Raw genomic sequence first — 18,539 nt, 5'->3', positions numbered from 1 at the left:
TTTTCTATTTCCTAGAGAGAAATGAAGGGGGTTGAGAAAAAGTACACATTGTGTATCGATCATGGTATTTTTGTCAATAGCAAGATTATTTGCTGAGAAGGAGCTATTCTGTGACATCCACAGCTTCTATACTGAATGCTGCTAAAAATGTCTTGCCACTCTTGACTTGTGTTCATTTTTACTTTGGAGCAGTGAAGTGGTCCCAGGGACAATTGGACTTGAGAAAGTGTGTGTGTGTGTGTGTGTGTGTGTGTGTGTGTGTTTAGTTAGAAGACTGAAATGAAAAGTTTTAATCCCTGTTCATTACACTGACAAACATCGATGTAGCCACAACAGGCAGTTTGCTGCTAGTCTCAGTCGCCAGATAACAGAATACAAGAATTAGAAGGGGACTAAGAGGTCATGTAGGATAGGAACTCTGTAGTCCATGAAATTGTTTTCTTAAATATTTTTGCAATAGTTATATTTCAATAGAACTGGTTTCCTTTGTAATCTCATGCATTTTATTTTCTTGCATTTAAAACCATTAATCTGAGGAGGGTTTCATAGAATTCATCAAACTACCAAAGGGATCCATGACACAAAAAAATAATTTCGATGAATCCGCTTATATTTACAAATGATCAAGGGATCACAGTTCCAGGGCTGGAAGAAACCCCAGAGATCATTAATCCAATTCCTTTATTTACCAGATGAAAAAACTGAGTCCCAGAAGTAAAGTGACTTGACCATTTAGCTCACTCAGTTACTCTGGGTCAGAATCAGCATTCAAACTCAGATTCTTATATTTCCAAGTTTAACAGCAAAGCCCAAGCTTCTTCTCACAGTATCACACTGAAGAAAATGAGGGCTAAGGTGGAACTCTAAGCAAGGGCTTCTGAAGCCAAATTTAGTGCTTTGTATCAGGCTGCCTCTCAATCCCCAAGATGACAGATGTTGCTTCTAAATTTTTAGGAACTTGGGTAGCTACTCCTTGAGAATCCCCAAGCATCAGAAAGAAAATCAGCTACCATCATGGTGCTTGCTATATTCTCTGTCTTAAAGTAGCTAAGTAGCCCAGTGGACAGAATTCTGGGTCTAGAGACATGAGTTCAAATCTAGCCTCAGACACTTTGTTTGATCCTGAGCACATCATTTAATCTCTGCCAGTCTCACTTCTCTCATCTATAAAATGAAAATACTAAAAATATATAACAGATAGAGTTGAGAGAATCAGATAAGATGATATATATAAATCACTTTGCAAATTTTAATTTGCTATATAAATGTTAACTATCGCCATCATCAACATTATTATTATTATTATTATTAATACCAAAACCGCTCAGGCGTCATCTAACAAGTTCACTGGTTTGACACGGGGGTGATTCTATAAGGCTGTATCTCTATATGACTCTAAATCCCAACAATGTCCTAGAAGCTGGTGTGAGACTGGAAAAATGTGAAAATGAGAGTCTGGCAGGCTCCCTTCATCTAGTCAGGATGCAAAGACAGAGGAAAGTAGGATGTATGGCTTGAAGGGACCTTAGAGATCACTTATTTTACATATTATGACACTAAACCTAGACTAGGAAAAGTGTGGGAAGTCTGAATCACTTCCTGAAGTCTCTTCTCCTTACCTGTAGGGTAGGGCATACTGTCAACCAGCACTGAAATGGAAGCTTGTTCAGGCACATCCATCTCACCAATATTCTAGCAGGGTTTTTAGATGAGTTAGCTCTATGTTTCTTCTGAATCATTACAATTCCCCTCAACTTTATTATGCCTCTCTGACTTGCCCCTTCACCATTAGTTTCCTTCATCCCTGTTACCTGCAATTATTATTGTAAGGATGGAATTTCCCCATTTCAATTTACCAATGAATCATTCTATAGACGTGATGTTTTAAATACATTGTTCTAAATCCTGGGATTCCTTTAACTGTGTCAAGAAAGAAAGATATATGATTGATAAAGAGACCTCAATTAGTCCAACTCTTTCACTTTGCAGATGAAGAAACTAAGGCTCAGAATTTACACTGACCATGATAATCCAGCTCCTGGGGGCAATACCAGCATTTAAGTCATATCCTCATGGTTCCAAGTTTAACAAGAAAGTTCAGGCTTTTAAGCACTGTTAGACACTGAAATCCCCAGGTCTGAAGGACCTGTGTATTACATAGTAATCAACCCCCATCAGGTAAACACAGTCCAGAGAATTGCAGTTGGAACAAGTTCCTAAAGAAGAATTATTCCTGGGGAGGAGTTTCTTACAATATCTCTTCCTCCCTTTTCCTCCTACTCTTTCACTCCATCTTCAGGAGCTTGACTCCATGTGGAAACCTCCACTCCAGAACCTGGGGACTCATTATTATCCTGGATGGACCTTGACCATGACAGTCCCCTTCTCCCACTGGTGAGTTCCTCTTGGGGCCTCTACTTTGTGAAGGGGCCCAGGCCAGCAAACTATTCTCCTTCTGACTATTTATGTCTTTCCAGACTTTTTCCATTAGGCCCTTAAATAGGTAACTCTTTCTTTGCCATTTTTACCACTTCTTGACTCCAGTTTTCTTTTCATCTTACCCCACTCTAATGTAAATTCCCCAAGGACAATGACTGCCATTCTTTTAGCTAGATTACAAATCCTAGGGCTTAGCACAATGTTGAGCACATAGCCAGCATTTCATAAATGCTTACTGACTTGTCCTGCCTAGCCTGAGTGGCTACATGACTTACTCATATTCACATGTCTACTACATGTTAGATGGAAAACTTGAATCTTGAGTATAGCCTGGCTCTCTATTCATTATATCATGTGGCATCATGATCTGTGTAAAAATGATGTTTAATTGGTAAGATATTATTACCACCATTTACACTTTATCATTACTACCATCTTGACCTTACCATGAATGTCCTTTCTACTCTCCAGCTCTTCCGTTTACACAAACATTTTGGACAGAAAATTCCTTACTCTTCACTCCAACTTCTGAATCATTGTTCTACCATTATCATTTGACAGTATCTTCTCATTTGAAGTCCATATGCCATTTTATGAAGACTGTCCCAAAAGGCTTAAAGCCTAAAGAACTTTGGAACACCCTGTATAATTAGTCTCTTGCCATCTTTGTGACTGTTCCTACTAGAATCCAAAATACTTTTCCACACTTCTTGATGACTTCTTTATCTGGCCCTTTTGTCCTCCCTTTTCCCTGACAGCATCATAATGATATACAAAATATTGGTTCTATTTTTTGAGCAACTCAATCCCAGGGTCTTTGCCTCTATTCCTCCACTTCACCCACAGACCAGCAAGGTCACACCTTATCATATCAACATCAATTACTGTTCAACCACTGAAATATCCTTACGGCTCTGATTATGACCTCTTCTTATTTCTTTTCCCCCCAACCGCTTCTCAGCTCCCCACTAAATTAGCTTTTTCATCTTCCTAAGCAGGTCTAATTGCTTGATCAGTTTTCTCATTTTTCTTCTTAGTCAAATGAGAAGGTTAGATAATATGATCTTACTGACAAGATTCTAGTCTTCCTCATTCTAGTCTAAAATTCATATTTGTGCTATGTTAAAAATATATTTTTTGCAAAAATTACAGGTATATATAAACATACATACACACATACATACTTGGGGCATACAGCATATGTACAGCTGACATAAAAGCTAGGGAATCCTGGATCCCTTGCTTCAAATGTCACAGTGACACATAATGGCTATGTGACTCTGACTAGTCCAAATAATTTCTCAGTGGACCAGGCAACTCTCTCAAAGTATAAGGCTCAGAGAAGATTAGGGCCAATCTATATTTACAAAATAAGTTCCTTGGTTGAGGACATCTTACATCAGGTTCAGTAAAAACAAAAATCAAAATGTTCAAATTATCTGGAAAATCTGCTTATATTGAAAACTTCCTTCCATGATGACACCAGAATGACAAGTGAAATGTTAAACTAAACATATCATCCTGTATAACTAAGCACCAGCAAGTTTTTATTTGTTACATGTGTTTTGAGTTGATTACCTGACTGAATTTTTTTTTTAACCTTAGAAGGCCAAAGGACCCATTTAATAAATAAATCCCATGGCTCTTCAAGCACTTGAACAGCACCCATGGTCCTAGAATATGGATCTCTTGTTTTGATTCTCATTTCTACTTTCAAGTGATATCCTTCTAGCAAACTGAAAAAAAAGTGATTCACTAGTGAGTGATTAAAAAACCTTTATTTAGACTCCTACATAACTAAAACTCAGTGTTTTCTTTAAGGAAGAAATAAGATAAGCCAGTACTTCTGGACTGCAATATAAATGCTGCCATATTTTTTCTCCCAGTAAACCTAGGAAGTGGCAGAATTCTTCATTATGTTGCCAAAGGGAAGTTCCAGGTGATTTTTCCAGATGAGTTATTACACAGGGATTCAAATTATATTATTGAATATAAGAAATGCTGGTTTCGTTAATGTGATCCTTAGAAGGTCACAAAAAAATAATCCACTCACTTAGAGTGATGGTGATGTGAAAGGAAGGGGCTAGAGGGGAGAAGAATAAGGGAGAACATAACACTTTATTTCCAGCACTACTGTTCCAGTACAGCACTAGCTAATTTTCTCTAAGATCAAAATAGGCTAAGCTTTAGGATAATATGCTGTTACAAGATTTTAGTCCTTGGCTCCAAAGAATGATCCCTAGACATGGAAAACAACCAGAGATGAAATTAGAGCTGAAAAGAACCTTGAAAGTCAATTAATCCACCCCCCCCCCTCAATTTATAGACATGGCAATTGAGGTCCCATCAAAGGTCACTTAAGCAATACCAGGATTCAAATGTGAATCTTCTGATTTTCTCTTCTGTACCACTCCATTTCTCATGATATCCAAGTCATAATGATAAGATTCTGCTTTTACTTTATGGGAGTTTTCAAGTCTTCTACTAAATGTAGTATATGATTGCTTTGTCTTTTTTAGACAAGAACATCAGAATCATAATTTGCAGTGTGTAAGAAGAGATGTACGATACCCCTCAAAAGGGGGTGCTTCACTGATGTCAAGGAATAATAGAGAATGGGAAACAATTTTTGGCTATTAGGGTTGAATAATGCAAGGCAATAATTTTATTTTATCTCTGAGAAATCAAGAAAGATAATAAGATGAGCCACATAAACGAAAGAAGTTCTTCAGAAAGCAAGGTTTTTGACAAGTGACTAACCACAAAAAGTCAATATTCTTCACTAGCTAAACAGGAAGCCATATTAGTTGTTGTGTGATGTGACACCTAAATTACTGGAATCTAGGTGGCACAGTGGATAGAATGGTGGACACAATTTGCTTCTGACCATGGAGAAACTACTTAACCTCTTATTAGCTTCGCTTTCTTTCTCTGTTAAGAGAGAATAATTATAACACCTACCTACCTACTAGAGTTGTTGTTAGGATCCAATGAGATGGTTATATATGAAGTGATTTGCAAACCTTAAGGTATTCTATAAATGTCAGGTATTGTTATTACTACTACTACTATAATTAGAGTTAGATGGAAGCTTTGACATAATCTGATTCAAAATACTCATTTTAGAGATGAGTTAAACGTAGACCAAGACAGGTGAGATAATTTACCATTAAATCCAGGTTGTCTAACTCCCAGCTTATTGCTTAAACTGTAGATCACAATTGGCTCTATAGAAAAATTGGATCCATTTCAAATATGATTTAGAATACTCTACCCACTTTATGTCCAATTTGAAGTCTATCATATTAAACAATATTAGTTCATAGGATCAAAGATTTAGAATTAAAAGTGTCTATGCCCAAAGTGCTATCAAACTGTGCATACCCTTTGATCCAGCAGTGTCTCTAGTGGTTTATATCCCAAAGAGATCATAAAAGAGGGAAAAGGACCCACATGTCCAAAAATGTTTATATCTGCTCTTTTTGTAGTGGCAAGGAACTGGAAACTGAGTGGATACCCATCAGTTGGAGAAAGGCTGAATAAGTTATGATAAAAGAATGCTATGGAATATTATTGTTCTATAAGAAATGATCAGCAGGATGATTTCAGAGAGGCCTGGAGAGACTTACATGAATTGATACTAAGTGAAGTGAGCAGAAACAGGATCCCATTGTACACAGCAACAAGAAATTATACAATGATCAACTGTAATGTACATAGCTCTTTTCAACAAGGAGGTGATGGAAAGAGCCATCTGCATCCGAAAAGAGGACTATGGGGACTGATTGTGAATCATATTATATTATCTTCACCTTTTTTGTTGTTTGTTTGCTTTTTTTCTTTCTATTTTTCCCTTTTTTAATCTGATTTTTCTTGTGCAGCATGATAAATGCGGAAATATATATAAAGGAATTGCACAGGTTTAACCTATATTAGATTACTTGCTGTCTAGATGAGAGGAGTGGAGGAAAGGGAGGGAGAAAAATTTAGAACACAAGGTTTTGCAAAGGTGAATGTTAAAAACTATCTTTGTATGTATTTGGGAAAATATTATTAAAAATTGAAATAAGTAAATAAATGCCTTTGCTAAAACTTAAAAAAAAATCAAATGTCATTTAAGTTAACATTATTATTATTATTATTTTTATAAAAGAGTACAGGGCTCAAAGAGATTAAGAGATTTGCTTACACAGGTAGTAAATTACAGAGCTAGGATATGAATCCAGGTCCTCTGACATCATATAAAGTATTCTTTCTGTTACATTATGCATTTCTTCAGAAATGATTACCTAAAAAAGTCAGTCATAGAAACCATTTTCAAAGTTAAAATACTCCTGAACTGGGATCACTATGTATCTTTCTTATGAAGATTTTATTTTACTTTATTTTATCTTTTTCTTTAATTGGGGCAAGAGACAGAAAGAGAAAATAAATGTTTGCTAATTGAAAAACCAAATTTAATTTTAAAAAATTAAAAAGAAAAGAATAAATTGAGCATTTTGACAGAGTCTCTAGCTTATCCTAACCCAAATCTATTGTGTGGAGGAGAGGAAAAAAATAAACAGCAATTGCATTTGCTTTCACAATAGCTAAACCAAAGCAAGTATTCTGAATAGTGTCCCATTTGGCTGGATCATGAAAGAGCCCTCAGCAGTGTCCACTGAAACTAAGTGTGTTGAATAATAGGGTCAGGAAACGATATTGTGTCCACACAACCATTGTTTAGAATAAATATGGACCCCCAAAACCTAATATATCTTTCTCCACTACTAAAGCTCAAATGAGTAAATCAGGTTAGCAGATTGGTTTTAAAAATTAAGATTAAGCCTATCTGATTCTGATAACTCAGGTTCAATAAATATTCAGTGTGGTCAGTTTAGAGCTGTTTTCATCAAAATGATGCCTTGATTAGGCATAAAATCAACAAAAATACCCTCAACCAGCTCCAACTGTATATAGATCTAAGAAAATAAATTGTTCACAATGCTATCTATAAGAAAATAGTCTAGATGGTGCAGAGAGATGAACTGACCTCTCTTATGAAAATCATCTTTACTCTGGTATCTTTATATGCATAAAAGGATATAGCTTTGAAAAAGTCTCATTTTCTCTGTAATAATTGTCTGTTTTTAAAAAGCTATCAGCAGGTGCACCTCATTTCAACAGCCTCTTGTCCTTCATAATACAATATGCATCACGATTACACAGTACAGAATAAAAAGCAGAAAAACATCAGTGAGGGTAGTTCAATTAAATGCAACATAATCTCTGCAGCACAAAAATGATTCTGCAACTGAAATCAAGTTCTAATGAGAGAAAAAAAAAGGAATATATTTCCACATATTTTTAATTATATAGAATTTCCTCAAACATGATTTTTCATAATATATTCCATTAAGTTAACATCATATTTGAAGAAAGAGCATTTTCCGATTCCATTTTAAGCCTGATTTTGAGCAATTACAGTGTCATTGTTCTGTGGTAGAAAGGTTGAATTCATTTACTGTGTGGTTATGCTAGTTATGATTGATGTCTCTTCTCCAAATGATAAACCAATCACCCCAATGATGTAATGTCATTTTAAGAGTGCTATAATCACATTTCTCTCCAACTAGAAGCTCTGATGAGTTCTAATAAAGATTTATGGTAGATTAAAGGCCTTCATAATATCAACAATGGATTGCTCATTTGATGAAAGATTTGATTAGGTAATTTAAAAAAAAAAGAATACGAGTTTACTAAATATACCAGGACTGGCTATTGGGAAGGGCATGGCTATGAGGAGTGGCTGTCTGTCACTTCATGCCCAGAAGGAGTCCTCTTAAATTCATTTGGGTGGCCTCTTCTAATTGTAGATGTTAAGGCCAACAGTAACATATGTTCATGCATGAAGCCAAAGCTCTCTTTTCCATGACAAGTGTAATCTCATTAAATCATGCTCTTGGCAGAGCCTTCTGTTTCCTACTGCCCAGTGATAGGAAGGTAAAGGTGAGAGAGGAATTTCTTGAGTGACCAATTCAGAAGTTATTGAAAAAGCTGAGATCTCCATCAGCAATACAGGAAAAAAGCCATGATGTCCATGAAATTTTTCCAAAGTGTGGCCCCAAACAGTTCCATCAAAGTACTCAAGACAGGTGGCTAAGACACAGAAGTAAACCTAAAGCACTTGATTTTTATAGGAATAATTAGGTGATGCTGGTCTGGGGTTGATCATGGAAGGAGCACAAAAAAGGCTTCTTTATTAACGGAGTTCTAGGGGAAGGCAAAGTTCAAATCCTGTTCTCTCCTAGAAGCCATAGGATTTGTCTATGAATTGAACTGAGAACAAGTTTGGATGCCTTTACAATGGCCATTCTAGGTCCCAGAGATCTCGGGACAATAGATACAATGGAATTAAGAGGGCACAAACATCACATTTCACTCTGTCTAGATTTTTCTGGTCAAGAAAATGAGAGGTCAGTTCATCTCTCTGGCCTCATCTAGACTATTTTCTTATAGATAGCGTTGTGAACAATTTATTTTCTTAGGATCTGTATATAATTGGAGCTTTTGTTGGCTTTCTGCCTAACAAGGAATCATTTTGATGGTGACTGCTCTAAACTGACCACACTAAATATTTACTGAATCTGAATTATGAAGAGTCAGATATGGTCAGTCTTAATTTTCAAAACCAATCTGTTAAACTATTTTAAGGTTTCTATTCATTTGAGCTTTGGTAAAAGGAAAAGATATATTAAGTTTGGGAATCATATTTATCCCAAACAAAAGTTTAAAGTTTAACAGTTTAAGTTTTTCTTTTCACTCTTATCACAGAGCTAGACATAGGACATTTAATGCAATCACTTAATTCATAGGAAAAGAGAAGTGAAATGATTTGCTCAAGGTCTAAGTGTCAAAGGCAGGAATTGAATTCAGATACTCCGTGTCACTAAAGCTAGTGATGTTTCCACTATTCCACATAGTCTGTTACCTGAAAATTGCAGGGCAATGTTTACCACCATGCCACATGACCCAATCAAAGTCATATCAACATGAATCCCTAGAGAGATCCCTTTAAATTTGGCACAGGACTCAGGGACCATAATAAGTAAATGCAATTTGAGAGCAAAATCTCCTAAACAGTTAAGGCAACCAGAATCAAATATCACCCATCATAAAATAACAGCACCTTATGTGCACATATACTGGGGTCTGGAAGGGCACTGGTATCTCCTTGAGTGGTATTATAACAGAAATGATACAAAATTCAACTTTCAAATTTAACAGCCTGCATCTGTATCTCACCTTTGAAATAATTCTGCTTCTATGTGGAAGCCTAGGGAAATTTCCGTCTAAGAAGGCCGTCAAGATTAAGATAATTAAAATTAAGATAAATAAAGCCTCTTAAATAATATAGATATACTGATGCATTCTTTAAGTGTTAAATACACGAGACAAGAGATTTTTTAGGAGGAACCACAGACACACTCTTCTTTTGGCAGTTTAGTGAAGCTAATGAATTCCTTCTCAGATTAATGTTTTAAACACACAAAAAAATAATACACATAAGATTACAAAGGAAACCAATTATAATGCAATAAAGATGTATTTTTTTCTTATCTACAATCATGTAGCCCTTGAGGATCTGTAGACCCAAGTTAAGAACTCTTTATATAGAATGAAATGAATAAGAGGGGAAAATAGATGTCATTTGCCCTGAAAATGAAATGTCTCATAACCAGAAATGTCTTTCCCCTTTACTCCCTGCCACATTTTCCCTCCCCATTCCCTTGTTTCAAAAACTTCTGAGCAAAAAAGTGATCATATGACAGACAGACACAAACAATCACACATCCAAACTTGATGTGCTTGCTGGTTCCTTACCACTGCTGGAGGCTTGCTGGGGCCCTGAGCATGCTCTGAGCAGATATGAATTAGGGGAGAACTCCTCATCGGGGTTGGTATCCATGATTTGATGGGAAGTGTTGCTGTCTAGCAATGGCATCTGGCAGCTAACTGGTGGAGGATTATGGGAGCTAGGCAGCTGAGCAGATGGGAGAAGGCTAGACGAGGATGTAGGTGGAATGGGACGACCTGGGAAAGAGGACAGAGGGATCAAAGGTCAGCAATGAATGTAATGATATAATATTCAGAAAGTTATACTGAAATTGATAACAGAAAGATTTAAAAAATATATAGTGTCCCACTGAAAACACTGCATGTGTTATTAGAAGTAGTCCAATGTGTAAATTTATACCAGAGGAAGTGTTATTTGTCATTTCAGAAACAACATGACATGCTGCATGACATCCATCTTCATGGGTTAGGTAAGATAAGCTAAGTTCAAGTGAAAAAGAATTAGGAAGAGGAATCACACTTAATGCCCACCCCAAAGTACTGGTAACACTCATGGTTTCCATGAAGAGATTCCTTAATAGGCTGTCAGTCATTCAGTCAACAAACATTAATTAAGCATTTACTATGTTCTGGGCACTGTGGCAAGCCCTGAGGAGAAAAAAAAAAAAAAAAAAAAAACAGGCAAAGACACTGTCCCTGACTTCAAAGAGCTCACAATCTAATGAGGGAGATAATGTGCAAAACTTTGCTAAGTAGAAGAAGGAAGAGGGAGGAGCCAGAGATCTCAGATGCTGGTTGTTCTTTTCTCTCAATCTCTCCTTTCATGTGGTTTGTAACACCTGTTGGCCAATTTATCAGGAAAAGATAATCACAAGGTACAGTTTCATCTCCTTTATACATACATCTATAAAACCTCTCAGTTGCCCACATTGTTATTTTATTTATTTGTTTTTTAGTTCTACAATTGTGGAATTGTCCCAGCCACAACAGGTTAAAGAATCGTGCTCTAAAGCTGAGAGACAAGGTGGGTGGGAAGTAGTGAGAAGGAAGAACATGGGGATGGAAGAGTGGAGGAAAACCCCAAAGGGGATTCTTTCTCCAGATCTAGAGTGTAGTCCTTACTCAGGTCTGATAAAACTTAAGTCAGGCGCCAGCTTCTGATGCTATCCATTTCTAGTGCCTTCCCTGTCCTCCGAAATTATTTTGTATTTACTTAGCTGTGTTTACATAGTCTCCTCCAATAGAATAAGTTTCTTTAAACGTATAAACAAATGCTGTTTGTTTTTGGTTTTGTATCTACACTGCCTAGCATGGTATCTGATACATTATAAGTCTATATAAATGTGTGCTGAATGAATGAATGAATGAATGAGGTTCCTTCTGAGCACCAGGGTTAGAAAGCCACCTGGCCCTCAAAGAATCATCCTCTTATAGCTGTTCCCTAATTAAAGGAAGTTCCATGCATACAACACAAAACTTATAAATAAGATAAATTTTGAGGGAAGGGTAGTTGCTTCTTACAGAGTTTCTCCTGCAATAGTTTCTTTTAAATGATGGGCTTTTAAAAATACATTTTTAAAAAACATTTCAGTGTTTGCTTATACATGAATTGCATTTTATGCTGTTTTTCCCATTGTCTATTTTATCCAAACTCTCTTTCTCTGAAAACAGAAACAGTCTTCTTTTCCCATCCATATCCTTAGTATTAGCACAGAACTTGGCACATGGTAAATTATTAATATCTGTTTTTTCATTCATTTATTTACAAAATGATAAAAACATGGGAGAACAAAAACAATATGTAAAGTTAGAGAGATTAGAAACCTCTGTCCAGTGAAAGACAACCATAAATCAAGATAAAGTATCCTTGAAATCATGTCAATTAAGTATGAATAGGATATGATTTACCAGAATCAGTGTGTATATAACTGTGCAAGAATAAAAGCTTTGGTATAATGAAAACACTCAGTATACCTAAGAGCATGATGTAAATTTGGCTGATATTATTATTGTTGTTGTTAGCAATGATTACTGCCAAATTTCCAATGTGAATTGGAATGTGAATTATTACTTTATCCTACTGGCCTAAGCTCACTGATAGCACTTAATGAATGGTTTATTCCACATATCTCTCTTCTTTAAGGGATAGCCTAAATAAATTGTTGGCTTTTAAGTAATTAGGAAGGGGCAGGGAGAATAATAATAGTCCGTCATTATAGGAATTTAAAGATTAGAAAAGTGATGGGGATTAGAAGTATAGGGAGATTTCACAGAAGACTTGATTTATAGCAGACAATTAATAAATGATTGTTAAAAATGAATGGAATTTAACTGAATTGAGGGATGTGAAGAATTTCACAAAAGGATATTCCAGGTTGGGTAAATTTTCATGAGTATTATTTTCCAGAGATTTAAAAAAAACATAAAATTTTGAAAGTCCCTTTATCTAACCTACAATCACCCTCTATAGTCCTTTTTTTCATAATGTAATTGTGTTATGACATCAGAAGTAGCCACTTGTGAGAAACAGTATTTATCTTTTTGAAAGCCATTGAACATAATCTGGATATTCCAAAGTCAGAGTCCATAGAACAGAATTTAAGTAGTGTCGATATCTACTTAACAGCAAGGTTCTAGCCAGGAACAAATTTTAACATAGACAATAATAGGTTTTAAAGTTTGTATTCTCGGGGGACACATCTGAGAATGAGTGTTGTACAACTGGGATGGCTGGAAGCCAATTTTTAAATTCCTTTGAGCAACTGAGATGGAATTAAATTCAAGTTTTCCAAGAGTCTGATGATAGTTGCTGTGAAATTATTCTTCATGGGAACTTTTTTGAAATTTTGTTAAGCATGAATTCATTTTATAGAGTACAAAATAGAGCTGCTTTTTAATTTATACAAATACAGACAATGGAAGAACAGTGAAAGCGCTAGGGTGCACTGAGTGCGCTGAGACAAGGTATCGCAAGCTAGTTTGATTCCTGTGAATCCCTTGCCCCTCTGCTTCCAGAAAAGAGCATGCCTGTGTTACTCCCTAAATTCTGCTCCCTGGGACCTACTGTGAACCGTGATATTGCTCAATCCACAGATCTGTCCCAATCAACTGCTATCCTGTACTGTATTCACTATGTAATTTTCTAATTTTGTCCAATTATGCTAACATTTTTTCCCCCTGTGACTGTTCCAACTGACAGAGACCATCTGCACTGATACAGACAGGTTCCAAAGTATGGTGGCAGAAGCTGAAAGTTAACATATCTCTCTTTGCTTTCTATTTCCTGCAAAACCACTTAAGGTGGCATGGCCCTCGGGTGTATTTCAAAGGTTACAGGGTGCACAGCAGATGGGGCAGCTTTAATAGATTTTTTTAACACACATATATGCAAATATACTAAAATCTCATTAAGGTAACATTCTTCTTAGTTTTTAGTTTTTAATATGCACAATTCAAGGCATAAGCAGCTATCCAGATGATTGGATTGATTCCCTGATGCCCTTCCAATAAAAATAGGGAATGATCCAAAAATGGCTAATTTAAGGTCCATTTTTTTTTTTCTGGTCCCAAATTAATGATGATTTACTTTTTTTCCAACTCCTACAATTCATACTAGAGACAAGACTCCCCATGGCTCGCCCATAGGCTACATGATAACTTAACCTACTCATGATATGGATCAATGGTGTTGGGGTGAAAATCAGGGGACAGCTTGTGCCAAAAGAAGTAAGGTTTTCATTCTTTAGAGTGATGTCTCTCTTAAAGAATCATTTTGCTTCTTAAACTGATTTGAATTTGCATGAAATATCTGTACCACCCTAAGGCCAATCTATTGCATTTCTATCTTTGCATCATTTCTCAAAACCCAGCTACTCTGAATTGGGATTTGAAAGTAGTTGTTGGCTTAGAGTAGTGTGAAACTTTCTGGATCCATTTCCAAATGTACTCAAAAGTAATAGATCATTTTTTTTCATTCATGGAGATACTAAAATGTGTATGAAATGCTCATATTTTTCACATGTTAAGGATGAGGATTATATGAGGGGGAAAGATAAGAAATGAGGGGGCAATGAACACTCTTACTGTATCCTGTATTAAATCTGATGAAATTTAATTATCTCATCAAATTCTAGTTGCTCAGTACTGAAAAAAGACTACATATCAAAAGAGCAAAGGATTTAAATCTAGTAGGGATCATATAGAGATATTTCTTTGCCCTATGGAACATGGAGAAGCATGGCTAGAAAAGGGAATGAAACATGTCCAGAATGCAGGTTTATCCCAGAACTATTCACAAAGACTGTTCCTTTTTGTTTTTAAGATGATTTCTTGGTGTTTGGGGAAAAGAAATGACTGATATGAGAAACAAACAAAAAAAAAATCTCCCTGCTTTTTGAGATGGAGAAATTGTTCATGAATAACTTCATCCATGTGAAAATATGACCTCTGTCAAGGTCAAATTGATCTCGGGAGATACTAGCACAAAGTTACTAGTGTTTGATTAAGACTATGCTGATACAAGGCCGAACATCTGGTTGAAAAGGGAAAAATTCAGTCAATGAGCCAGATGTTTCTACAATACTTGGCATTGTGTGAATGAAACATCCAGATGAATTTTCACTTTCCCTACAGATGTTTTAATGTTGCATAGTCAGCGCCAAAAATCTCTGGAGGTTACAGAGAATAGTTCAGGTGAAATATAGGAGAGAATAGATATATTTTCAGTATCTGAGACATTTCTTTGCCTCATTTTATGCATTCCCTGTTTCTTTGAAAATACAATCCTCCTTGCCCCTTAAATTACACTTTAAATCAGCAGGAAAGTTCTTCAGAAAAGACACCAAATTCTAGGACGACTGTCTGGTTTTGATTACAGGAGAGCAACGATGTTTCTTATCTGACTTGCATAAAAATTCAAGGCAGTGTGAGGTCCCCATCTTCAAAGTAGACTGTGGCCCAGAGAGGTTCTGCCAGAGGTACTATCATAAATGCATATGGTGCTATTATACAGGGAGAAACCACAGGAGGGTGGCCTCCCAGCTAGATTCCCTGGTTCAGATTTCTTCCCTACTTCCTAGTCAATTTTGCATACCCTACCCAGATTCATCTTCTTAAAATATTACATTCATAAGGGAGCTTCACTGCTAAAAGATCCACACTGCTTCTCATGGGGTTGGAGTTGCAAGGGACTTCAGGGGTTATTTTTGCAACTCCCTCATTTTATAGATAAAGAAACTGGCCCATGTAGGTTAAATGACTCGTCCAAAATCACCTAGGTTCTAAGTGTCAGAAATGGGATTCAGGCACAGATCCTTTGGCTTCAGATTCTGCATACTTTCTACTATATCACCATGTTTTTCACAGATTGAAGCCTAATCTTAAGGTGACCCTTCAAATAGATTCATCTAAGCTACCCAGCCTTACTTCTACTGTCAGAATCAGGTTGATCTTATTGTTTCCACTTCACCCCTATCTGAGCCCCTCAGGGAAAAGGAACAGAGACAGGGACAGAGATAGATACAGAAAGAGAGATAGAAAGATAGAGAGACAGAGAGGGAGAGAGACAGAGACAGACAGAAAAAACAGAGGGACAGACAAAGACAAATAGAGACAAAGATAAAAGAGAGACGGAGAGAGAAATACAGAAAGAGACAGAGAGAGGGAGACAAGGAGAGACAGAAACAGACAGAAAGACAAGCAGAGACCGACTAACACATAAATACATGGAGAGATAAAGATAGACACAGAGAGATAGAGAGACAAGGTAAGAACAGAGACAAACCAAAGGCAGAAAGATAGATGCTCACAGAGAGATAGAAAGAGACAGAGACAAAAAAAGATGGAGAAATAGACACACACACACACACACACACACACACACACACACACACACCCAGGCAGAGAAACTGAGAGAGGAGGGAAGGAGAGAAAGCTCTAGTTCAAAATCTCCCATAATTTCTTTTCTCCACCCCATTATCCCCATCCCAGGCTGGGTTTCTGGGAGGGGTCCAACATACCAACTCTCAACCCCTACAATGGCCTAGGTGGTTTCTAGAAGCCCTTGGTGAAGTAGAAATATTCAATTTCTTGTCCTACTTCTTCAATTAAAAAAAAAAACCAAAAAAAGTAGCCTGAAGCAAGTGAGCTTCTAGCTTTAATCACAAATGCACAACTGAAGGGACCCTAATGAATCCAGCAAACAAGGATTTTTAAGATGCAGAAAATGTTCCTTGTTTCCCACTGCTCAGGTATGGTGCTGAACATAGGCTGTGATGTGTGAAGACTTCATATACATATGTTTTTATTTATGTCATGTTGTCACCTCTTCAAGTAGCTCCTTTGTTTCCAATGGAAAATTCTGAGGCAATATTTATTAGGAAGACACAGAAGTACTTTGATATAGTAGAAGCTGGGAGTCAGGCAAACCTGAGTTCAAACACCTTACTTGCAGTTTTTCAAATGTGAGTCTCTGAGGTAGTCATTTCCCTTCTTTGACTTAAGCAACTCCACAATATTCATTTTCTGTTGGTAGAGAGAGTGCTCACACTAGGAGCTCCTCCATCCTGATGAAACCTTTCTATTCTAATAACAGGAGCTACAGGTATGCAATAAGCCATGCTCAGGCTGGATCACAATTGGATAGTGTTCTCAATGACAAGCTATTTGCTGTGGCAAAAACTCATCTCTTTAATATCAATATTTCCTCAAGAGATGTTTTATGGCTTGCCTCTGGAAAATTGCAAGATTCCTTTCATGACTCCAAACTTCTTGAAACAAAGGTTTGTCTTTTTAACTTTCTACTAGTGGTGTTGCATGGCTACAAATCATGAAATATGAAATTTTGGAAAATTAAAAATGAATATACATCAGAAGACAAAGAAGAAGCTTGTGGTAGATGTAAGTAAGCTGCACCATCATTAGTTGTTTTTTGTTTTTAACCACCCACAAAACAAACTATAAAAAAGAGCTGGAATAAAAGACATCACCAAAGAAATAAGTGATTGAAAAAGTAGCATGTGATGAAAAAGTGAGCATGTGATGAGAGCCTGGGATAAATGAGTGATATATAGATTGGCTATATGCTAACAGAGTGGATAGAGTACTGCACCTGGACTCAGGAAGAACCAAGTTCAAATTCAGAATTAGATATTTCTTATCTGTGTGACTTATCTGTGTGCAGGTCCCCTAACAACAATCTGCTTCAGTTCCCTCCCCTGTAAAATATAGATACTAACAGCATTTACCTCCCAGGATTGTTGTGAGAATCAGCTAAAGTATTTGTAAAGTGCCTATCAAAGTGGCTGGTACATAGAACTCACTATATAAATGCAAACTATCATTGTTATTATTATTCATTACTACAATTGTTTCAAGCAGAATCAAGAAAATTCTGGTTATCAGCTTTTGTGCCCCCTCCCACTTAGATGGTGAATTCACAGCCTGACGAAGATAAAAGTCTTCATGAGATGGGCAGATAGGGATGGGGTTTCTTGCTTTCTATATAACTAGGGAATCCACACACTTCAACAAGACCACAGATCTATTTGAGCATTGAGTATTTGATTAATCCCATATAGCTGCTAATCCTGAAGAACCACAGTGGCCATCCCACTGAATATATGCCTATGTCCTGCCCACTTTCAGGGACTGATGTATTCTGAACTCAGTAATTTCCCATAGTGTGCAACCTTACTGCTTCCAATGAGAAGTCCATTGGCCTCTGTATAAGGGGAATGCAAAACCAGAAGCTTCTTATTGATTTCTTTGTAATACCCCTCATTTGCTGCCTTCTTCCATTACAGGAGGAGGAGTTTCATCATGGAGGATTAATCACTGGACAGTAAAATATGTCTTTTCGGTAAACCTAAAAATGAGAAATAACTTCTCTCACTCAGTTTCCTCGACTACAAAATGGGGAAAATAACACCCTATCTTAGTATTATTGTGAGGATTCAATGACATGATATTTGTAAAGTATTTAGCAGAATTCTTACTACATAATAAGTATCACACACACACACACACACACACACACACACACACAATATGTAATTATATAAATGCTTATCCTCTCTTCTCTCTTCTTCAGAACTTGTGGTTTAAGACTTTCCAGAGCTTCCTTACATTTCTCAAAAAGAGGAGGAGGAGATTTCTCTTTCTTCCTCTCTGGATAGATAATAGCTACATTGAACAAATTGTAATTAGTTCACAGGGTTGTCTAGGTGATCATGATATTGGACCTCAAGCTCCAGGTATCTCTTTTG

The 18,539-nt window shown here is 36.6% G+C and overlaps 1 protein-coding gene across 6 annotated transcripts in view; it reads right to left on the bottom strand.

The window, feature by feature from the left end:
* Positions 1-18,539, bottom strand: part of TENM2 (teneurin transmembrane protein 2) — a 1,351,165-nt gene that overhangs the window by 360,575 nt on the left and 972,051 nt on the right. For all 6 annotated transcript variants that reach the window (XM_003756806.2, XM_031949416.1, XM_003756801.2 and 3 more), the window contains one exon: positions 10,303-10,512. In XM_003756806.2, coding sequence (XP_003756854.1) covers positions 10,303-10,512 — 210 coding nt within the window. The remainder of the gene's footprint in view (positions 1-10,302; positions 10,513-18,539) is intronic.

This window comes from Sarcophilus harrisii, chromosome 2 (assembly GCF_902635505.1).
Source record: "Sarcophilus harrisii chromosome 2, mSarHar1.11, whole genome shotgun sequence".
In the NCBI taxonomy this organism is placed as follows: Eukaryota; Metazoa; Chordata; class Mammalia; order Dasyuromorphia; family Dasyuridae; genus Sarcophilus; species Sarcophilus harrisii.
The sequence above is the reverse complement of the archived record's forward strand: the minus strand, read 5'-3'. Positions and strand labels throughout refer to the sequence as shown.